The 23599-nt window shown below is 54.3% G+C and overlaps 1 protein-coding gene across 1 annotated transcript in view; it reads left to right on the top strand.

Moving 5' to 3' along the window:
• Positions 1-17828, top strand: part of PDLIM4 (PDZ and LIM domain 4) — a 43374-nt gene extending 25546 nt beyond the window's left edge. Inside the window, exons 4-7 of the mRNA XM_066977239.1 lie at positions 9376-9551; positions 11256-11413; positions 14484-14604; positions 15247-17828. Coding sequence (XP_066833340.1) covers positions 9376-9551; positions 11256-11413; positions 14484-14604; positions 15247-15451 — 660 coding nt within the window. The 3' untranslated portion in view covers positions 15452-17828. The remainder of the gene's footprint in view (positions 1-9375; positions 9552-11255; positions 11414-14483; positions 14605-15246) is intronic.
• The last annotated feature ends 5771 nt before the right edge of the window (positions 17829-23599 follow it).

Genomic DNA, 23599 nt, shown 5'->3' with positions numbered 1-23599 from the left:
CATGTGCCAGCATCCCTGGTGGTGGGCCTTGGCTCCAGATGGTTCCACACAATCACAAGTTCTTTATTAACTAATTTTCCATAACGTAAAAAGCTGTGAGGCTTACTGGGAACTGAGCTGTATCTACAGTGTGGCAGCACAGGCAGTCTTTGCTGATGCTATAAAACTCCGAACAGCTTGAAAAGGGTCTTTTAAAAAAGGTTCTTTTAATATTCTTATGTTAACTTTTTGGTCTCATTACGTCGTCTTAATAAGGATGAATTACTTCTCGTTTGATTAACTGGCTTAGAGAGCTGCTTCAAATTATTACTGTGTTGCTGTTGCAGAGGAAACTTCGGAAACCATATTTGCAAAGGGCTTTTTGCCACAGGCCATCCTTATTTTTATAAGTCGGGGTTAAAGCCTCCTGGAGAGGGTGGATTTCTGTGCAGCCGGGGTGATGCCTGCTGCGGGGAGAGCTCGAGCCCCCCGCGGCAAGCCAGCCCGCGCCCCTTGGAGCTGGAGCTTTGCGCAGGCAGCGAAATGCCTGCCCGTCCTTCTGGGAAAACAAGGGATGAGATAATGCCCTGGCACGGCGCTGGGCTCCCGGCGCATGGGAACTCCCAGCTTGTTGGTTGAGGACTGCTAACAGCAGAAACATGCCGCGTCCTGACAGCCCCTGCAGCTGGAGTCAGCCCCGCGCTGCAGGTCCCCGGGCAGCATTTCAGTCGGGTGTCTGGGTCTCCTGCACCTCCAAAACTCGCTGATCTCATTCACCGGGTGAAGGAGCTGCTCACAGGCTGGTGTGTGCTTGGGGGCTTTGTTCTGTGACCTAATATTGAATCCCCTGAAAGCAAATGAATTTCCTCGGTGCGTTGTACTGCGTGGAGCTGCAGTAGCTGTAAGCCTTTATGTGGAATTCTCTAGGTACCTCTTATGTAAGTCAGCATCTTAGGAAGCGAGCTTCAATGATCCTAATGTATGAAAGAGGAAAGAACAACTTGGGGATAAAGGGAAAAGAAAATTGGAATTTAACTTCAAAATGGGGCTTTCTTCTATCCAGATAACTCAAACAGTTTGTTCTGATTGAAGCTAAATAGGAGCTCTGCTAAAATCATAACACCTTGGGTTGGTTTGGGACAAAGTAGGAATTACCACTGGATGAAGAGCTAAAATACATGTACGCCGTATTATTTTACTGGATAACATCAGTTTCAGTGGTGACCCTCAGCGCAGGTAAGGAAGCTGCACGCTGGTGTACTCAGCGCACTGTGTGAAAGCACACGTAGCTCGCTGCGTTTCTCTTCTTACCAAGCAACCATCAGGAGGAGGGACCAGTGTCCTGCTTCAGTTTCCTTGTCGCTCACCTGAAATGAATGAATGGCCCTTTGCAATCACTCGCTATCGTTTCCACGTGCTGATGTGTTCCTGAGCCAGTGGGGCACTGGGAAAGGAACCCTGAACACGGTGGTACTCTCCCACTTCCCTAGAGATACTTCTCTAGAGATTCGTGTGAAGAGCAGTGGGCATCGTCAGCTGCCGCTGCGAAAGGCCGAGTCCCTTGGGAGGCTGCTCGAGCAGGAGCTCAGCCTTGGGCCTCTTCACCTGCGGTAACTTCTGCTAAAATTGCTCCTTGTGAATGCTAGCTCTGGCTCCATGGGAGACCTTGTGGCTGAAGCCGTCTCAGGACTGAGCTGAGCCTCTTAGGCACGGCCCGGGCCTCAGCACAGCGCACCGTGTCGGTGCTGCAGCTGCTCTCATCTCCGAACACGGCGGTGCCTCTGCCGAAGGGCTTCATCTGCAGGGCTTTGGCTGAAAGCACTTTAAAAACGCAGCAAGTATATCTGGTGTCCTCTGCATACGCCCCCCAGTTATCCTGCTTTTTATAAAAGTGTTAATAAAGCAGATACATTGGTACAAAGCCCTCCTCTGTCTGCTTGTTAAACACACCCTCGCACTGCTGATATTAAAAACATGCCGCCTGGGCTGAGGCAGGCAGGATAAATGGAAACACATTTTAATCATTCTTGCCGTTCTTGGGTAACTTTTTTCCATCGCTGTGGATTTTTAAGAGACGGAGGGGAGCCAGGTAGCTTTGCGGACAAAGCTGTGCCGTGGCAGCTCGAGTCCCCGGGGAGCCCTCAGAGTGACGCCAGCCCCACAGGCACTGAACCCAGCGCTCACTCCTTGTCCTGCAGGCAGCTCCGTGCCCGTTGCCAGATTTCCAGGTGGAGACGTTCCCCCCGAGGGGCTGGGCGGCTCACCCCGATGACAGAAAGCAGTCGTGTGGCTCCCTGCCCCTTTGCTCGTGGGGAGGGCTCGTCCCTCGGTTAGATGTGTGCTGTCCTGGAGGTGTGTGTGAATAGTGCAGAACATGTGCAAATACGGAGCTGGAATATTTTCCTAGCTAACCCCAAAAGCACTTAATTTTAATATGCGCTTAACTTTAATAACGCCTCATTTTACATCCCAGAGCTGCTTCTCCTGAGAGCACTCCTTCAGAAAAGGGTCGCTGTCTTCCTCCCCCCAGAACAATACTGGATGTTAAGAAATCCCCAGCCATCACTTGCAAATGGTACAGAAACTTCCCCATCCGTGCAAATAGATTTCAGATGACTGCTGCCGAGGCTGCTGTAATCCTGTCAGAGGTGACGCATCACTGAACGCTGGTAGGAAATGTTCAGCTTTTCCCTGTCTGCTGCTTTCACTGCTGATGTGCCGCTCTCAGGCAGGGCTGGTCCGGGTATTTGTGTAATTACTGCCCTAGCATAAATCACGGCTGCTGTACGGAAGGGCGTGCACCTTGGAAATGGAGTTTTGTGGTTGAAAATTCACACTGACATGAGATTTCGGGGCTCACCTCAGCCCTGCTCCATGCTCTAATAATTAATTTTTTAAAAAAATGTGATGGAGGTTTGCCTGTGATGCTTTTTCTCGTAGCTTGCAGGGGTTTAGCAGAAACTGCAGAACGCAGCACAGAAACACTCGCACTAAATTGTGTCCCCCCGGGACCTGACCCTGCTCGTGGGGGCCCCGCTCTCCCCTGCGGCCCCGGGGCTGCGCCTGCTGGGGTCCGACCCTGCAGCCCCCAGAGGGGCCAGGGCCGGGGGGGGTCACGCTTCACACGAACGCTGCCTGCCGTCTCCTTAACCCAAACGCCCCCTGGGTGTTAAGGGTTTGGGTTTGTGTTCAGGGAGATCTGAAAAAGGGATTTGGTGTTCGGCTGACGTCTGCAGAAGGCGCGCGGTGAGCAGTACGTGCTGCGTGGGGCTCTCCTTTGTGCTCGGCTTACACCGAAACAGGGACTTGGCAGGATACGTGAAGTCCGTCTCATAAAATAACTCACATGCTCCGTTCATCTAGGCTCAGAAAGCCGTGCCAGCCCTGTTTCCTTATCTGTTCATCTCCCGAGCGGAGCTCAATAGCAGGGATGGACTTACCGAGCTCCGTAAAGCGAGGTTGGAGCCTGCTCCTTCTGCAAAACCCGGCCCCTCAGCAGGGCACCTGAAGGGCCCACAGGGAAAGGGTAGCAGACCTTTTTCAGGGAACTTTTTAAATGTGGTTAGCTGCTAAAATGTCCCCTTTCCTACAGATTAGGGGCAGCCTTTGAGATCTGGGTTTGCCACAGGCTTCTTTTGGGGCCGTTTCCCAGGGAAGCTCCTGGTGGCAAGTCCTGCGCACAGAGGGTCCTTGTCCTCCTGTCCCTGGGCACAAACCCTGGCCCCAGCTGCTATCTTCTCACTGCTTCAACTGCCTTGTCCGTCCGCCTCTTGGTCCTGAGCTGCTTAAATCCACTCGTGCCGGGAGAGAAGCAGCTGTACGGCGTGGACCGAGCTGGAGAATCCATCCCCTGCCTGTGGACACTGGCCACAAAGTAAATCTGTTTTGTGCATTAGAGTGAACACAGCGCTGTCCGGCCCGTACCTCCTTGGGAGTTAATAAGATTTCCATTTCCAGGACTTTTGAACCAGTTTGTCAGAGGCAGAGCACCGAGCTTGCTCCTGAGGAGCTGGGGAGGGGAGAGGAGGGGAGGGGAGGGCTGCGTTGCGTTTCTGTCTTCTGTGCAGAGGCCGAATTTCGGTCCTGAGGGATGTGCTGGCGCGTGTCTGCAGGCCTACCCGCTCGTCAGATTGGCACAGAAGAGGACTTGCGGTGACTTCACCCACAGAAGGCTGGAGCCTGGGGAAACTGGGGGTACAGGCGCGGGGGGGATTTTGCTCGAGGGTGGTCAGCCTTTGCCTGCAGCCGTTGTTCTGGTGCAGCAGGGCTGGGCTGGCCAGGAGGCTCCCTGCAGCCTCAGAGGGTTTCTTCTGCTCTCAGATGAACCAGGAGCTTCTTCCTGGGGTACCTCGTGTAGCATCACCAGCCTCTGTGTTTCCTAACCCCCCAGGGAAGGGAGGAGAAGGAGGGAGAGGGAAGTCCAAAGCCGCTGCTGAGGAGCTGGAGCGCTCAGCTCCGCTGAGGTCCCTGGGGGGGGGACACAAGTGACAGAGCGTGGTCACACAAGAGGGACCTCTTCGAGGTGACCCCGTGGCTAAGTGGTGCTTTGCGGCGTGCAAATAGCGAGGCTCTTGTCGCTAATCCAGCATTTTGGCAGCAGACGTCCTGCCGATGCTGACTGCTGATTTTCTGCTTTTCGGAGGACGGGATCTGAAGTACATCAAACAGAAAGCTGCTCTCCTCCGAGCCAAGCCGTTAATGACCTTCAGCTCTGTTTAAGTCTGGTGCATCGCGTGTTTATAACGAGAGCAGGACTGGCCCCCCCCCCCTTGGCTTAGCAAAATAAACATCTCGCAGCCGCTTCCCCAGAGCAGCCGGGCGCCCGGGCCCGCAGGAGCTCAGCACCATCGGTCCTGTCCCCATGGACCCGCATGCCCGACGTGCCTGGGGGCCTTTCGGCCGAGCCTCCTCAGGCCTGCAGGAGGCTCAGAGCTCCCCCGAATCAGCCGCAGGCTTACGTGGAGGCTGTGGGAGCCGGGACGAGCCTCTCAGGTTGGTGGCTTCGGTTTCAGTCTCTGCCTGACAGGCTGTGAGGTGAGCCCAATCATTTTGTTTGTGCTCCTGGGCTTTCGAGGGTCTAACTGAAAGCGCCGTGAAGTGAGTGCACTTCATATGCTCTGGATCACAGCGTGAAATCTTTTCTCCTTTAAAGCCGTGCCTAAAACCTTTGGCCAACAGAGTTAAAGGCCTGTAGGTGAAAAAGGCTGAAAGACAAACGGGGCATTTTGCACGATGCCCGAAGAAGAAATAGCTTTTTTTTTTTTTTTTTTTTCCTTCCAGGAAGGTCGGATGTATTTTACCAAAGTGTATCAGGACAGAAATACAGATTCCCAAAACTTAAGCAATAACGTCTCGTGCAGTACATCCTGTGAGTGCCGAGGGCAGGTAGCTCCTGGCAGGCTGCACGGCGCCGCTGCAAGGAGCACGAATGACGGCGGCTGGTACCGAGAGTGGCGGAGACGGCGAGCACGTGGGAGCTCTGCCTGCCAAGGGAAGAGCTTAGCTTTAAATCCGTGATTTAAAGTCTTCCCAGTTTTGGATCCCAGCACTATTCCTGTTAAGCAGGCAGTCGAAACTGCATGCTTGCCTTGACATATTTTAAAAATCTGAACAGATTTATGCTTTTTGTTGACCCTGCGAGAGTTGGTTACAAAATAGGATAAACTCTCCCGAAGACAGGCAGACTGAGAGTAGTTCTCAAAACCTTTCCAAACCTCGTGGTTGGCTGCACACTCCTCCTAGCTATGGGAATGCTTGTTCAAGCAGTGATTAGCTTGATAAAAGTATTTAATTTCTGGGTCTTCTCTTATATCACAGATTTGCCTAAAAAGCAAGCCGGGGGAGCAAATATCCCAATTTATCTGCTCCAATGGAGTCTGCAGCACAGCTTTAATGAGCAGGCGAAGCAGGTCTTGTTCTTTAACCAGCGAATGTTTTGGCTGGAAATAGCGAAGACCCGGAGCATATTTGTATTTCTGCTGAAATGTTCAGCCTGCTTCTCTTAGCGTTCTCCCGGATGGTTCCTGGGACTGGAAATGACATATTGTAGTAGGGTCTCTCTGCAGGCACCAGCCCCAGCGCCGACGGATGCTGTGCGTAGCTCAGCGCCTGGGGACGGTCTGTGCTGCGTGGCTGGGGGTGGCTGCGAGGCGACGGCTGCTGTGCCCCTCGGGGACGTGCAGGCAGAGCCGTGCGGCTCCTGCTCCGACCAGGCAGCTCCGCAGTCTCTCTGCTTGTCACCCGTTTGGGTGCCGTTGTGCTATCCTTGGAGAGAAAGGATGAACGTAGCAGAAAATCAGATTAGTATATTAATGTGGAGAAAAGGTTTTTGTTAGGGAAGCCAAAGAAGCGTTCCTGTTTCCAGCAGAGATGCAGACCCGATGTATCAGCTGGGCAGAGCAGCCTGTTTCTCTTCCAGATTTCCTTGCGCAAATCCCATGAACTTTTTTCCCTGTGAGATTTATAGGCAGCCTGTAGGCTTCAGCTGATTGGCAGTACGGGTTGTTTTCTTCAAAAAAAAAAATTCCTTTTATCACTCTCGATGCTGTGTAGTGGTGCTGACAAGAACTGGGCACTCACGGCACTTAATTTTCTCTTTCCCCGTTTTCATCAAGGTGTCACCTGGGTGGGTGCCACGTGGTGCCCACGAGGCTCTCGCTGCAGACCGGCTCTTCTCCGTCTGCTCTGAAATGTCTTCGAACCTCTTTGCTCACCTTTCCCCTGGTGGAAGACGAGCAGAGGGAAGGGTTTGGGGTCTCCAGCAGCCAGGAGAAGTCACCAGAACTGCTGGGCACCCGCAGCCACCCGAACCCAGCCGCTCCCTGCACCCGGACCTCACCCGGCACATGGCCCCGCGCTGTCCGGAGAGGGACGGACACGTGCACGGCTCCTGCCAGGAGCTGGAGGCTTGAAATGCTCAGCCTGGGCTCGTGGAGCCCCAAAAGCTGTGTGTCAGTTCAGCTACACTTCGTAATTGATGCTCCTAGAAGGCAAGCGTGAGAAAACAGATTTCAAGTCTCTGTTGTGCGGGCTAAAAGAGCTCTCTTTGGTGAAACTGAGCAGGCCAGCTCTTAGAAAGGGTTTGCAAACCCTCTTAATTTAGGAGAGGCCATAAAAAGCAGGAAAAAAAAAGCCAGCAGAGAAAAGCAAATTAGGTCCCAAGGGGGCAAAAAACGTTGTGATCTTGAATTTGAGAACTGGAAAGAAACCCATCTGGTTCTAGGTTTCTGAAAACGAATGCAGGAGCGCTGTGCATGATGTAAAGCCTTGCACGGGTCTCGTGGGAAAACGCCGAAGCAGCTTGCGAGATGGAAAAAAGGAGACTGAACTCAGTCCAGGGAACAGTTTTTCATGCATCAGGACGGATTTTAACAGAGAAACTGAAGAGCGAGAAGGAAGACAAGAGAGAGGCTCTTGTGCCTCACGGAGAGTGTCAGGGCAGTGAGCTTTAGCTTACAGAGGCGTTTGTGCCTGATTTACAAATTGCTGGGTTTAGCAGGAACCAGTGCAGGACGCTTTATGAGCTGCCGTGGCTTAAAGCAAGCCCCGAGGTGACTGGGAAGGGCCTGGTGGCACTGGGGGAGAGCGGGGGCCCTGGTGCAGGAGCCTGGCATGGGGGGAAGCCCATGGACAAGGCGCTCCTTTGGGCCCAGGTGCACAGGGATTTAACAATCGGGGCTTTTTGAAGCCTGAGTGTCCGTAGCTCTGCCATCCAGGCAGCATGTGCTGTTGCTTTTGTTCCCGAAACATTTATGATCCTTCTTTTCCTCTCCGTGTCACGGTTGAAAGTAGTTTCTTTATTTCCCTTGAAATAATAATGTAAATCTGGGAATTGGAAACCTCTAGCCTGATTTTAATTTATTTATATATATTTTTTTTAGAACAGAAATTGGGGAACAATTAAAATTATATTATTCCTGGCAGCGAAATTCCTTTTTTAATAGCTAATTTGGAGTGGTTGGGTTGGAAGCTGCTTTCCCACGTGCATGCACGCGTGGTGCGCGCTGCCCCGGGGAGCTTGCCTGAGGCTGCTGCCCTTCAGCTGGTGGCACAAGGAATTCAAAGGCCCCGTCTTGCAGCTCTTAATTAAGCTTTGTTTTTATCAATGGGGGTTTTGCCTAAGGAAGAGCCTGAAGGATCGGACTTCCAAAATCTTTTTCTAGCAGGATCTGGTTTTTATTTCTCTTAGCTGTTCATTTTTACTATGCTTGGAAGCGCCAGTATTTTCTCCTATGCACCAGTGATAGACATTTGTTTCCCATTAGTATTTATTGGATGATTTTAGTCAAAAGCAAGCTTTGTACGAAAGCCCGCAGCATGCACTTGGCTGTTTGTTCGCAGGGCGATGTTTTCTCTCTCTGCTCGGCGTTGCACGAGCTTCGCCCTGCTGCAGCCGCAGGCATCGCTCACAGCCGGTGGATCTGCCCTGAGACAGATTAAATCAGATTACAGAGATTACAGCCACCTGTGTAAGCATCTATTTCATCAGTGCAGACGTGTTTCTGACTCAGGCGAATGGAAATAGCAGCAGTGATGTCCGTGGGCTCTGCAGCTTGGTGCCGGGCACTCGCAGCTCCGGGCTGGGTCGGGTGGGAAGGGCTCGGGGTGGGCGATATTTGGTTGTGGGCATGCACAGGACTGAGTAATAAAGCTTTTGAACAGCACATGTGTAATGTATGTAGCTAAAATCATTAGAAAAACTTGCATTTTAGTGGCATGCAAGTTCCTGAGTTGAGATAACACGACAGAAAGATTCCCGTAGTTGTCCCTGCAAATACTCATTTATTAAATTAAAAACTAAGAATTAAAAAGGCCGTGAAGATACAAATACCAAGCTCAGCTCTTGACCAACGCACTTATCACGCTGCAATTGATCTTATTTTGGGAGGAAACCTCCTGAAATCACAGGTCTCTGCGTACGAGGTGGTTGAAAGAAGACCAAGACGCAGGGGTGTGCCCCCGGGTCCAGGTCTCGCTCCGCCGCGGCGTGCTGGTGCGCGCCAGGAGCCCTGCCCGCAGTCCTGCCCGCAGTTCGAAGGGGCCGAGCACCACAGGAGTGCATTAACAGGGAATTAGAAGCAGGCTCGAGCAGACTCACAGCCCTTCTTTTGAGGAAATAACAAATATGCTTTTACAGGAGGATAAACAGAGAATACTTGGCAATGGCCAGCCCCGGAGAAGCAGGCACGTTTGTGATTAGAGACCAGGAAAAGCTGCACAGCTTCAGCGAGATCTGATTACAGACCGAGTTCTCCTTCTGCTGGTGCACAGCTCTAGTTTCCACAAGATATATCAACCGTTAACTACTGCAGCTTCACATCGCAGAGCAGCCTCCTCAGGTGTTTGCACAAAGAGGGATAAACCTCACGGGTTTCTCTGCTTCCCCTTCTCGTGCAGGATAACGGCCCCGCGCTGAACAAGCGGCCGATGCCCCACGCCGCCGGGAGCCCGGTGGACAGCAAGCAGATGCTGAACCTGCAGTACAACAACCCCACCCGGCTCTACGCCAACAGCAGCGCCGACTCCGCTTTGCCAGCCCAGATGAGCGGGCTCCACATCGCTTCTTCCCAAAGGTATGACGAGCGCGGTGTTCACGCTCTGTACGAACATCAGCAGGCGCCGGCTCCAGCCCCCCGGCCCGGGGGCAGTGCCAGGGGGTGTCACGAGCATCACAGTGCTGTTTCTTCAAAGCACACAGTTGGGACAGGGTTGACGGGTTTTGTCCTCGTAGCTGTCAGCGTGGTGCTTCCACAAACTCAGCAGCCAGCACCTGAAATGGGCGCTGGAATTGCTCGCAGAGAAAATGAACCCAGAAAACTGGGATGCTCGTAAATGTGTGATCTGTTTGGTGCTGCGGGGTAAATAATGCTCATAGGAAAGAAGAAGCTTTTGTATAGCCAAGAGGCAGTTCCTGCGGGTAATGCTAACTCTGAGACAGGCCGGGCTGCGAGGCTTTCACATGGCTTGTGCTGCCGATGATTTATGCTCCCACGGACTGGCAAAACTTTCTGCAGGAAAGTAAGGTCTGTATCAAATGCAAGGGCAATGAGAGTTTGTGTTCATCTCAGGAGCGGTGTGCCTGTACGAATTCATATTTCACTGACGCTGCAAGCCAGGTTATTCCCTGTGCTCCTCCAGGAAAGTTAATGAGTTTGGAAAGATGAGAACCACACAGAAATACTAAGAACAAAGTCTGATGTTATCTGCATGTGAGCCAAAGTCGGGAGATTAGCTCTGTCCGTGTTTGAGCAGAACTGGGGCAGAAGTGCCTTCCCTTTGAATTTGTGCACCGTCGGGCACTGCCCCGGCCTCTTCTGCAGGCGAGGTTGGTTGGGGTCTGGCGGGCACGAGGGGAAGGCAGGTGGAGAAAAGGAGCCGGGTGACACCAGAAACGTGTTCAGCTCTCTGATGGGCTTCAAGGCTCTTGCTGCTTTTATTGGTTCTGTAGTGACCTGGATGTGCACTCAGAAAGGGGGCTGGAGCCCTTTGTCATGGGGCTTTTGTATGCTCTTAGGCCTCAGCACAGCATAAAAACACTCAGCAGGGTGCTTAAACATCTACCCGAAGTATTTTTCATTTGAAATTACGCTGTTTGTGTATGGATGTGCCGAACGAGCTGGCACAGTGGCTTAAACTGCAATTAGTTCAGCGTACCCCAGGCACGCCAGATGCAGGCAGCTTCGGGTGTAGATGTTGAAGGCCAGCACTTGGGAGTAAATCACGAGAGTGTTTTCGTATCCCGTTCTCGTGTAAGACTGCTTTCCTCATTGAAGCTCTGGGCTTTCTGGCACATGGATCTGCTGACTCCAAGCCAGCCACAGCGACACTGACCCGGAGGGGTGGCTGTGGGTAACCCCACCACACGCTGTCCCCCCCATGCTGGCAGCAGGAACCTCTCCCTGTGCACCGGTACGGGGGTGGCTGGATTCCCTTGGCCCTGCATAATTAATTAAATGCATCGTTTTATCCAGTTCTTTCCAATACATCTCACGGGTGGCAGAGCAATTTGCAGTGCTTGCAGCTGCCCTCTTTCCCGAAGGCAGCTGTTGGCTGGTCCTGCCCGAGCTGCGTTGCTCAACGGGGAACAGGCAGGAAACAAGTTCGTCCCCGTCGGACGGCTGTTCTCCTAGCATGGCTATGCCTGCAGGCAGAGAGGCACGGGGGAAGAGAGGCGTTTCGCAGCACCTGTGTGAAAGTGGGGTAAGCCCAGGTACACCCCTGATTACCTGACACTTGCTGTTTATATCTGACCTGAGCGTCTCTTTGTTTCCAAACAGCATCGACCCCGTAAAGTCTCTCCCACGGAACAGAAATGGGATTGATGTGGAGTCGGACGTCTACAAGATGCTTCAGGACTATGAGAAGCCCGTCTCGGAGCCGAAGCAGTCAGGATCCTTCCGATACTTGCAGGGCATGCTGGAGGCTGGGGAGAACGGTAAGGAGGTCTGCAGGCGGCTGGCACCCGTAATGTCACCCGGGGGGGCCCCGAAACCTCCCCAGCAGCAGCTGGGCTCTCGCCTTCGTTCGCTCCTTCTATGCCCCCCTTTTTATGGCTCCCACATCCACCAAGTTGCTGCTGCTGGCTTAACCCCATTCCTTTTCCCTTCCCAAGGCCCAGAAGCTTGGCAAGCCTCAAAGGACCCGTTGGCAGGAGCTGGTGGGGCATTTTTACAGAGTGACCGGCTGGGCTGCTCTGTTTCGCTGCGCGTGACTTGGAGCTAAGCTGTCTCATCAGGTTTCAAATCAGGATGTCAAGCGCACGGGCAGAAGCTCGGGCCAGCATCTGGGTGCTTGACAAATGTTGTGGCTGAGCTGGGCATCACGTGGAAGGTCTGTGGATCTGCAAACGGCATCTACGTGGCAGCTGCTTTCCCGGAATTGTTTGTTTGGATGCAGTGATTTGAAGTGGCTGTGTAAGATCAGTGATGGAGAACCGTGTGCCTTTTTAATAAACGGCATTTACGCAGGGACACGGATGGTCCTCAGCAGTGCAGGAATAGAGATCAGGAGCTTTTGGCTCACTTCTCAGCTCTGGCCCAGCTTCCTGTCTGTATCGTTAACTTGGGTAGTCGCCAGCTCTGACCATTCAGAATAAGATCCCCAAACGACACATTTCTGCTTCTTTTTATTTGCCTTTCAACCTTAAGTCCATTGAGGCTTTTGTGTTCAAGCCTTCAGGCTTCTCTTTACAATCGCTGGGGCTAAAATCTTCTTCTTGTTTCCTTCCAAGAGCCTCGGACTCTAATCATGTGAATCCAGGAACTTAGATTTTATGGGAAAATAAGAACTACTGCAAATCTCATTATGAAGCTGCAAGACTTAGGGAGCCAGGCTGCCGCGCTCCGGTGTCTCTGTGAATGAGATGACAGAACGGTGTTTTGACTAGGAGATTATCGCTTCTTGCTTCACAGGAAGCATGATTGCAGGTAGCATCTGAACAGCGGGAGTTTCTGCCAGTTTTGGTTTTCTGGGTGCCCGTGTGGCTGTGGCCGGCTGCGGGGACACCAGGGGCAAGCACCACAGGCGCAGGCTGGCAGGGAGCTTGCTGCGGTGCTGTGCTGCCTCGCTGCCTCCCCACATCTCCTCGCCAGGAAGGCGCAAATAGGAAGCGGCCGAGATAATCCCAGTCAATAAAGCTGCTCCCCCTCTTCCTCCCATTCTTGTGCAGGGAGACGGAGCAAAACTGCAGCTTTGCTGGCTTGCTCGTTTTAATAAGGTTTTTGTTTATTTGTTTTTGTTTGGTTTTTGGTTCTTGGTTGTTGCTTTTTTTGGAAAAAAAAAAAAAAGCAGCAATCTGCTGCTGTCACATCCTGGTGCTCCGCCAGCCTCTCTGATGTGCTTTCCAGCAGGCCCGGGGGTGTGTGCCCGGCAGCAGCCCCGCGGTGCCTCGGTTGTTGCAGCGCTGTCGGTGTGTGTTTCGTAAGGGTTAGCAACGAGGTGCACCTAAGTGAGAAGCATCTCTCTTGGCAGAAAGCTCTGCAATGTTTCAGCAAAGCTGAAATCACCGGGAGTGTTTGTGCTGGGTTGTTTTACAGCTTCCACCCTGTTCCATTTTCCTTAAGCCTACGCATGTCACAAAAATACCCAGTTTGGCCCAGGGCTGCTGCGAGTTGTCCTTTTAAAGTCAGGATCTCCCCTGCTGCGCAGCTGGGTATCTCGGAGAAGGGGCTAATTTATATGGGAAGCATTTCTACTGGAAGCTCTGTCTTCTCCAGCGTTGCCAGCCCCGTCCTGGGCACATGGCACGAAGCTCTTCGAGCGGAGGAGCCCACCAGAGGACTGGGTGCCCACCGGAGGTCTCAGGGGGACGGTGGCAGCTCAGCCCCTAAATGTCAGCACGGGGGCTGAGCACACCCCATATCCATGCTGGGGAAGCCAGCACCCACAGCAGCTGGCCGAGTTCCTCCCTGGCAAGGCAGAGGAAGGACCCATGGACATGTTAGGAAGGGCTGCTTTGTCCTGCAGCGGTACTGGGAGCACTGGTGTGCAGACACATGCGGTGCTGGGAGCACTGGTGCGCGGTGGCATGCGGGATGGGAGGAGCAGGCTCTGCTGCTGGTAGTGCCCTTTGGAATGCAACATGGAAACCTGGGCAGCACCCGTGGTGAGGCACTCATTGCAGGTACGGAGAAGTCTCCTTAAAAAGTGCAGAGCCATAGTGGGCACTTTGGAGCAAAATCCAAGCACAAATTTCCAAAAATTTTGCAGCGTGCACAGATGCCTCAACCAGAAAGCACCTGTGCCCGTTCTGAAACTTCACAGAGCTCAGTGGGGTCGAAGCACACCTGTAAGGGTCACCGTTTGCTTCATTCCTTCCTTTCTTGTAGTTGGACCTTTGTGAAAGGAGACCTCGTGTCCTAGAAAACCTCATTTTCTATCAGAAGGTTTTATTTTAGATTAGACTATTTTAGATCAAAGTAAATGAGCCTTTTGGAAGAAGAATGCATGCAATTATAGTCTTGTTTGTTTTAATTTCCCTGGTTCTCCAAAAGACTTTCATCTTTGGCTCTTTGGTGGTGGTGGATTCAGCAGGTGCACCCAAATGTTTGTGGGCTAGAACCTCTTCTCCCTGGAGCTTTTTTGAGATTTTTGCCATTTGTCTTTCTTTCTTGGCTCACTAAATAGCATCGCAGCCAGATTCAACTCTCATCTTCGGAAGACCGCGTTGCCTTTTGGCAATGTACGGGTACCGAGGTGGTGCTGTGGCAGTACGAGGGGAGAGGAGCGAAGGGCTTCTGACGCCATCCACGCACCGTGAGGATGAGCAGAGGGTCCGCGTGCTGTCCTGCGGGCACCTGTGAATGCTGTGCGACTTTCTGAGGGAGCTGGTCTCGCTCTTTGCTCTGTACTTCCTTACAAGCAAGTTGTGACAGGCACTGCGTGTGTTCTCCTGGGAAAATTAACTAAAGAACTCGTCTGGCTCCTTAACGAAAATTAAAAAAGAAAAAAAAAAAAGCTCCCAGAGGACAAGTTTTCACTCTGTGTCTGTCTCAAACTCTTGGCAGGTGAAAAACTCGACAGACTGAGCAACCCCCGGAACGTCAAGCCTCCGGTGCCGAAGCTCGGCGGTGCCATGTCTGGAATGCAGATGCTCCCCGAGTGCACGAGATGCGGGAACGGGATCGTGTAAGTGCCGCGTCCCGCAGAGCCCCGGCGTGCCCGCGCAGGGACGTGGCCAGGCCGTTTCCCACCAGAAATACAAGCTAGAGGCTACGGCAGAGTCCCTGAATCCCTCATTGCTGGGTGGTTGGTTGGGTTTTGGGGGTGTTGGTTTGTTTCGCTCACCGTATCTGAAGCTGGGATCGAGGAAGACAGTTTGGCTTGCCCATTTTAAGGGAGTCTTGCAGCAAAATGTGGGTGATTCACTGAACGGTTTGTGCCCTGCTTGTCACAGTAAGCGCCCAGCAGCTCTGCGTGGCACCGAAGGCACTGCCGCTCGCTCGCTGCCTTGCTGAGGGAGGAATGCCGTGAGGGTCAGGTAGAAGAGGCCTGCAATTATTTTTGTTAGTTTGTTGAGGAATTACTCTCAGGCGGACGTACGTGGGGTCAGATTGTAGGGAACAGAGGTGCTTTTCTGCTTCATCTTGTAGTTCGTGCTCTGCTCAGGCCGGGCTCGGCGGTGCTGGGTTCTGCAGATGCCTGCGGCTCTGCCCTGGCACGGCAAGGGGACAAGTGATGGGGAAGGAGCAGGGGGCTGGAGAGGCCCCCGGTGCTGCTCGTGTCCCCGTGCCCCGCTGGGTCTCACCCACGCTCTCCCCATCTCCCCAGGGGAACCATCGTCAAAGCTCGGGACAAGCTCTACCACCCCGAGTGCTTCATGTGCGACGACTGCGGCCTCAACCTGAAGCAGCGGGGGTATTTCTTCATCGAGGAGCAGCTCTACTGCGAGACGCACGCCAAGGAAAGAGTTAAGCCCCCCGAGGGCTATGACGTGGTGGCTGTTTATCCGAACGCTAAAGTTGAACTTGTCTAAATCCCGCTCTGCTCCGCAGAGGTCAGACGGCGCTCGCCCACCCACATGCACGCCGCCGGCTTTGCAATGTGGCTGTAATCAACCCCGATTACTAAAGCCCGAGTAAAATGCCTTTTCGTAGATAAAACCGTTTACACTTGGGATCTCGAGGGGATGGTGTTGAAAGCGTATGAACAGGTTTTTCCCTTCTCTTTGACACTCTGCTTTTTGGGTTGCTGTGCCGGGTTATTAGTCTGTGCCATAACCTTATCCCAGATCTGCATAAATATTGATTCATTCCCTACTTTTTTTTTTTTTTCCTATAAAACTGCTATACCTCCCCCCCCATCCGAAAAAGCAAGGAAGATGTTTTAAAAGCTCGAAGAACATAAGGCACTTTACCAAAAGAAGCTGATTCCTCTGTCGTGACTTCAGCCTCCTGCCCGTGGACGACTGCTCTGTGCCTCCCCGCCCCGGGCATCCCGCACGGCTTTCCCTGCTCCCAGCCTGGCTGTTCTGCCACCTGGCCGCCTCGCAGCACGCGTGGGGGATGCTGGGGACGGGATGCTGAGGACGGGATGCTGAGGCAGGATGCGGAGCCCACCTGGCTGCCCCCACGCTGCTCCTCCTGCCTGAATTCCCGGCCCCTTTGCTTCCGTCCTCCTGACTCCGACCCGGCTTCGGTTACGCTTCTGTGGTCCTCCCCGTCTGGGTCTGCTCTGACCTCGCAGCTGGGGAGGGGGAAACAAAATCCCCCCCCCGGGCACTTCGGAGGTAACGTGAGAGCTGTTTGAGCCCACCGTGAGGCCCCGGGGCCGGAGCAAGCTGATGCAGATCCGTGCCCATCCCCTGAGACTGTGCTTTTAGCCAGGTTTCTCGTGCGCTTTATTTTATGGGGGAAAAAAATAGAGGATCTTGGGATGTTGCTTTGTTGGAGGAACGTTTTTATGTTAGCGTTTAGAGGAGAGAGGTGTAGTTTAGACACCCCGCTGTTAGATGCCGCCACGATGATGGAAGCCGTGTGGTTGGTACCATGAGGTCCTTTCCGAAACACATTTCTGTGCTTTATAAATGAGAAAGTACCTTCTGTACAGGCAAACTGTTTCATTTTTGTGTCACTGTTTCCCCACGTAACGGATCAGCGGGGTTTTGGCAGGGCGTTACAGGGCCAGGCGGAGACCAGGCGCTGCGGTGCCTCGCGGGGGTTCCTGCAGCTCCTTCGGGCACCGGGCTTTGGCCTCAGGACTGCTCCTGGAGGGGTGCAGGGAGCTGGGGCCTGGCAAAAGCGGAAGGCAAAAGGTGATTGAGGGAAAAGCAGGACACCAGCAGCACTGGTACCCCAAAGGCTGCCGGGCTGCCATGCAGCAGGGGGGTGCTGCTCCCCCAGCAAGCTTCCCCCCCACCCCGAGCACTGCCTTGCAGCCGGAGGGATGCCGGCAGCAGGACATCCATCCCCAGCTCCTTCTCCATCAGCATTTTTCATTATCGAAGTACAAGGAACACATGGCAATTTTATCACACAGCTGAGCCTTGTTTTCCTTGTACTTGCACGGCCTCGCTCAGTAGGTTGGGCCAGCTGAATGGGAACACTCGGGACAACTGTAAGTGATTAGGAGACTAACACTAATCAGGTATGAAGTGTTATTGCCCCTTGTCTGCAGGCCTCTGCTTGGAGCTCGTTAGCTTGCGATCAGCAGCAGCGTTTGTTCCGACTTCCCTCGTTGACCTCGCGTTACGGGGCCGGCAGCGCTGCTTTGGAGGTGGTGCTGCACCCTCTGTAGCTGCGGCCGCACCGCACGTGCTGCCCGCAGGTCGCTGCTGCTTCCTCTGCCTCACCCGGCCCCAGGACCAGAAATCCCCCCGGGGCTCTCCCACGGTGCCGCAGCAGGAATTGCACACCGGCCGTGTTTCATCCTGGCGCCTTTTGTCCCCATTCGGTGCCACCTGCGGCCGCCTTCTCGCGGCTGCGGCTCCAGCACGGGGAACACCTTAAAAATGGACGAGCTGGTTCAGCACCTGTGGGCTCTGAGTGCCGAAACCACGTGGGGAGAGCAGACCTGGGCTTCGCCTGCGCCTTTCTTTTAATTCGGAAACGCATTCCCCCGAATCAGTTTTTCCACACACACTCGTGATACTCTTCCCTGTGAGTTATCAGCTCGTGTGATCCCCCTGAGGAGCTTGAAGCCACCTCACACAGCGATACCCTGGGGCAGGTTGGTTTCTGGCTCCGTGTCCCCGTGGCCGTGCTCTAACAGATGCCTGAAGGCAGCGACGGCTCCGCCTCGCCCCGCTCACAACAAGGGCCAGCTGCACAAGCCTTACCTGTTAATTCTATTTAACTCTGTAAAACGTTTGTATGAAATACAAAATAAAGTTGTGTTGTTGGTTTTATGCCTCACGTTAATAGCTTTCGCTTTGATCCGTCCCTCGGGTTTCTCCCTCAGCAGCACACATGCGTGGCAGAGGCCCTCGGTGTCTGGATAAGGCGGGTGCTGGGTAAACGTTTCGAAAGCTCGTGGTGCCTTTTTGGTTGGGGGGAAATTCTGCTGGTGAGTCCCAGCAGCATTGTTTCCCTTGTAGCAGTGCTACTTGGGATGCATGGAGGGAATAGCCGTGCTGCTCCCCTCTTAAAAGGGACTTGAATTTTACCTGAATTTAAAGGCAGGGTGTTTTTTCTAATTCTTCATGAAAAGAAGACCTTCCAGCCCGTTTCTGTTTCAGGCAGTAACGTGGGCCACGCAGCTGTTGCATGCCAGCCCCTACCGCCAAGCATGGCACAAAGGATTTTCTTATCCCAAATCCACGGGTTTCCACTCCGCAAGCCTTAATAAAACACAAGCCCTGGACAGAGAGCTGCACCTCTCCAGTAACTCATCGTGCATTCGGAGTCTTGCTTGAGGTCTGTCATGTGGTTTTGGAGGGATGCTGATTTTGTGGTGTTTTTTTTTTGTTTTGTTTTGTTATGTTTTTTTTAAATCATGAGCCTTTCCTGCCATTCTGCTCCCAACAGGGTGCAGAGCCGGGAAGGGCCATCATGTCCCTGCCCTGCAAACACCCGTGGGTGCCCTCTCCTTGGCACCGGTGTAACGCAGCTCACCAGGTCTCTGCATGTTTGCATCCAGAAGGCCAGAAATGTCAAAAAGACTGGTTCCCATCCATAAAGTATTTACTTTGTCTTTATTTCTGGGGCTTTCCAGCTGGAAGGGGGGTGGATGGTCCCCGTGCTGCTCGGGTGCCAGGGCAGGAGCTGGCGCCGCCCCGTGCTGCGTTTGCCAGCGGGCTCGCAGCGATCGTTTCCATGCCGGGAGCACCGGCTCGAGGGGCAGGCTCGCTAATCACTGTTAATTTGGCACGGACAGGAGGGAGAACAGCAGCAAAGGCCATGGGAGAGACTGTTTGGAAGAGACATTCCCAGACGCTTTTTTTCACGGGAGTTGGGGAAAGCATCTTGTCATTTCCAAGCAGCTGAACAAAACGTCCAACGATTGCGAATTAAACATCGTGAGTTCATCTAGTGCTTCCTGCACGCGTGTGTAATTAAGGAATTAAGGACTCAACAGGGCTGCTCTAACATTTCAGGTGAACACTGAGAGGGTGAGGATAGGCTCGCTGGGGTTTAGCGACCGTACAATAGAGGGATGTTTGCTTACATAGCTAAATCTTGATAGGCCTGCTTTGAATAGCTGATTATTATTCAATTCACTGGTACGTGGGAAAGTCGGAAGCAATGCCAGTTATTTGCCTCCAACAGATAGTTAATCTAAAAGGTTTTATTTGGAAAGTATTAACGTATGGAAATTGTTGTCTGAATGTGCCTTAAATATTTTGAAAAACAGAGCCTCTGAGGATCTGCGTATGCTACGATCTCTCCAGGCCTCCATTTTCATATAGTTTGGGTGTGCAACCCCGGATCTAATTAGTGCACATATTCAAATAATTAACATGCTGACGACTCTCTCTCCAGCCCGTGGTTCTCCGTTCCCCCCGAACGCAGACGTGCGGAGCCGGACTTGGTGCGCTGCTTGCACCAGGACCCCCGCTCCCAGCCCAGCGCCCCGTGCCGGGCGCCTCCCCGGGCTCCTCCGTGCTTTGTAAAAAAGCTTTTTGCTGCTAAGATCAAACGTGGTGAAGGGCACCATTTATTAACTAAATGAGGTGGGATGGGAGCCAAATTGGTTCAAGTTCTAATTGTTTAACTTTTTCCATGTCTCATCATTGAAGTTTCCTACTTAGCCCGCATTATTTCCACCACCACACCCCCCTTTTTTTCTGCTGCTTTTGTTTGGAGTTGTTTAACTCTGCCTTTGTTACTGGATGGCTGCCCCAGGGACCTTCAAAAAAAAATATCTCAGCTGTTCCATTTGTGTTGGGATAAAAGTCCTTGTGCTGTAGGGGGGGAGGTAATGAGAAAGAGGATTGCTGGAAAAAATGTTCCCTCTCCTCCCTTTCTCATGTGTGTAAGAGGCTATTTTAATTACTTTTGGGGAAAAAAAAAGATCTTCCTCACACATATAATAAAACAGACAAAACTGCTCCTGACTGTACAGGAACTTATCTACGAGTTTGTTTTGCCTCTCAGTTTCTCCCAGGGAAAGCACAGGCTCACAGGGACACCCACAGCGCTCCCCAAACCCGGGAGCAGCTTCTCCCAGCAGGACATTGAAATATCTTGGATTTTTATGCAGTCCTGGAGCAGCTCTTCATGCAGGGAGAGCTGATGGGGAGGGCCTGGGCTGTGCCAGCGCTGCTGCTTGGGGCTCTTCACTTATATGGGGTCTCTCCGGCTGTGCAAAGGCGGTGCTCGGGCGCGCTTCAGGCTTTTCCGTATTTTTAACGAGAACATTTATTTTTTGCGAGGAAGCGCCCCAGCTCTTCGGTCCCTGAGCCGAGGGGAGCAGGGAGGCTGGCGGTGGGTGCCTGTCCCCCCCCGGCACAGGGGCGCACCGGGGGGCACCGAGCACCGGGCTGGGGGGGGGGGGACCCGGGGGGCCACCCGGTCCCTGCCCCTGTCCCCCCCCCCGCGGGTGTGGAGGGGATGGAGACCCCCGGCAGGGAGTCCTGGGGTGTTCCCCGGCCGTGGGGGTGCAGGGGGGTGCAGGGGGGTGCCGGGGGGTCAGCGCAGCCCGGTGCAGCGCAGCCCCGCCGTGCGCTGCGCCTGCCTCCTGCACCACCTAGCGCCGAAAGGCGGGATGTCCCGCAATTCCGGGCGGGATGGGAGGAAAAAAATGCTGTGCTCGGAGGATTTACAGCCTTGGGCCGGCGGTTCCCGGGTCAGCACAGCACAGTGCGCCGGGAGGGCAGCTCTTCTGGGAGGTAACCGGGCGAGGGCCGCGCCCGGAGGAGCAGCTGGAGGCTGCAGCGCTGCCTTTCGAGTGGTGGTGCACCGGGTGAAAGTGCTCCATTGCTTAGCAGGGGGTGGGTAGGTTTGGGGAAAGCTGCCTCCCCTTGAGCAGCTGTATCTTGGGGGGCTTTCCCAGCCTCACACCCGCACCGCAGTCTCCGTCTGTGTATGTGATGCCTGCCACAAGTGTGCTACCCTGAAAAATAATCCTGCCTGCCCAGCTCTCCTCAGGAGGAGAAAAGTTCACGCGTCACTGCCAGGAACCGAGAAGCGATGGCCGCAACTGCCCGTAAAAGCTCCGCATCCTGTAAATGGGTACGGTTGCGAGGGAGCATTGCGGCGGGCAATCCTCAGCAGTGCTCCACGGGAGTGAGCACGGTCACATCTGCTGGCGGAACAGCCGGTTTGCAACGGGGCGGGAGCTCAAAGGAGCCGAAAAACATTTTGTCCCAGATGCCATCAGCCCAGTGGGATGGTCGGCGGCTCCAGCCGCCCCGGTGCAGACAGCAGCAGCAGGCACAGGGGGCAGGCTTTGGGCAGGGCGCTGGGCACGTCGCCCCGCTGCCGGCACAGCTCAGAGCCAGCCGACACCCTTAGAAAATGGATTTTGCTTTGCCCTGTCGATAAGCAAGCTTTTGCATGATCCAAGTGTTATGCAAACAATATGGAATTACACAACTCTGAATTATCATGTGTTTTCTTAATTCCCAGCTCTTGGGAATGGCTGCTGGGAGCGTGACACGAGGGTCCCATGAGGCTGAGGGTCCTCGAGAGGAGCTTTGCCCAAGCAGAAGGGGGAGAGTGGAGCTGCACAGGCAGTGACCACTCCGACCCCGAGCAGAGCAGGAGCTCACACAATCTCCATGCCTGGCTAGAACCATCCCCGATGTTTGATCAAAGCAGGCTTTCCAATCCAGGGAGCACCCAGCAAAGGCTGGCAGGAGAGCAGCAGCGCTCTGCGCTACGGTGCTGCCGTGCAGGACCTGGTGGGGCCATGGCAGAGCTGGCTAGGACAGCTGGTGGTTCTCTGGCTACTAATTTGTGTGTGTTCACCATATAAGAGAAAACCCAGTGGTGCTTTCATGTTGAACATATGAAATTTATAATACGTTAAGGACTCATCTGTAAAACAGATAAACATGTGTGTCTTCTACATTACCACTTTTGATACACTAAATTTGCACTCTATCCACAGCTATTTACGAGCACTGCAAAGGATTCCTCTGTAGACAATTACTGCCGGCTGAATTGCACTAACACTAAGGATTAAGACAAGGCTTTCCCGACTCCTCATTTCCCCATGGGGCTTCACGCGTTGCCTGTCTGTCCGTGGTCTTTGTGCAGCCCCCGTGCAGGGCAGGGCAGCCCCTCGCTGCGGGCTCCGAGCCCCCCGTCCTCCTGCCAGCCCCTCTCTGCTCTTATCACCGGGGCCAGCTTTGGCTGAGCGGTGGCTCAGGCCTGGCGTGGAGATGTTCCCCCCCCCCGCCCCTCTCCAGGCAGGCGGTGTCTGAGCCCTCTCCATCTGCTGCACCACCTCGGCGCGTCGCTTATCCCGCTCAGCAGCGGTCTCTGCCTGGCCCGGATAAATGCTGCCGTCTGCTTCTCCTCCCCAGGCACTGCTGCGGAGGTGGCTCCGTGGCACAGCGCCTGCTGCTTTGTCTGTGCCTCCACCTTCCCGAGCGCCCACGTAAGGCTCTGATCACTGCTGGGGAGATGTTTCCCTGTCTTCTCTTGCCTGCTGCCGGCACAGGCGAGCTTGGCCCTGCGAGGCCAAACCGGCCGCTTCCCAGCCAGCACCCTGCAGAGAGCTGTGCCGTGTCCCCCTCCAAGTGACTCACCGGAGCGCTCTCCTGTGCCTGGGGTGCACCTTTCAATAAAAAAGACAACAAAAGCCCAGCCAGCTGAGCACAGGCAGTGCCCACACACCCGTGTGTCCCCCCCAGCGCCCCGTGTCCTCCTGTGCAGCAGTGTGGTGCTCGCTGGTGGGCAGCCAGCGGCCCATGCTCCCTTGAAGGAACACTGGAAATGGGAGCTGTTTGCTTTTGTTCTCTTCTCTCCTCCTCCTTTCATGCCCCCTTTTCCCTCCTGTCTGATCGCTACGGCCAGGGCAGGAGCTGCCACACGCGCTCCGTGCCGTGCCAACATCAGCAGAGGGACCAGCCCCGTCCCTGGACTCGCAGGACTGCCACACAGCGGCTCAGTGACATTCCTGGTGTTCCTCCGAGAAGGCTTTGGCAGCCCACGGCAGTGTCACGAGCATCGGGGGAGCCCGGCCCGAAGCGGCGTTATGAAACACGCCAAGCGCTGCGCACACTTCAGACAGCGCCGTGGCTCCAAGTGCCCCTGGAGCTATGGCCGGGGATGGCAGCGCTGCTCAGATTTCTGAAATGGCTTCGCCAGCTATCTACGTATCTCCCTGCAGGCAAGCTAGGAGTCATGTGTAAGGCAGGGACAGATAACAGATAGGAAACTGGGGCGCACAGGGCTTCTCTCCCGGGGCCAGAGCTGCCCCAGGACCCTCCGGAGCAGCCGCTGCCGACCTCGGCTGACGCCGCTGCCAAGCAGACGTTGTGCCGCAGGGGATGACAAACGCTCGGTGCTCCTCATCCCCCTCCGGCCCCCTTCTGCCGGGAGGGAGCTGCCGTGGGGCCGGCCGCGCTCCGGGCTGGGCGGAAAGCGCCGCGGGAGGCAGGGCCGGGAGAGCCCCGGCTGCGGGGGGCGCCCCCGGGCTGCCCGCCCCGGGGATCACAGAAGCACAAAGGGGTTGGAAGGGACCTCGAAAGATCATCGGGTCCAACCCCCCTGCCAAAGCAGGCTCCTTACAGCAG

This window comes from Anser cygnoides, chromosome 14, assembly GCF_040182565.1.
Source record: "Anser cygnoides isolate HZ-2024a breed goose chromosome 14, Taihu_goose_T2T_genome, whole genome shotgun sequence".
Taxonomy (NCBI): domain Eukaryota; kingdom Metazoa; phylum Chordata; class Aves; order Anseriformes; family Anatidae; genus Anser; species Anser cygnoides.
Note: the sequence above shows the minus strand (reverse complement) of the source record. Positions and strands in the feature narration are given on the sequence as shown.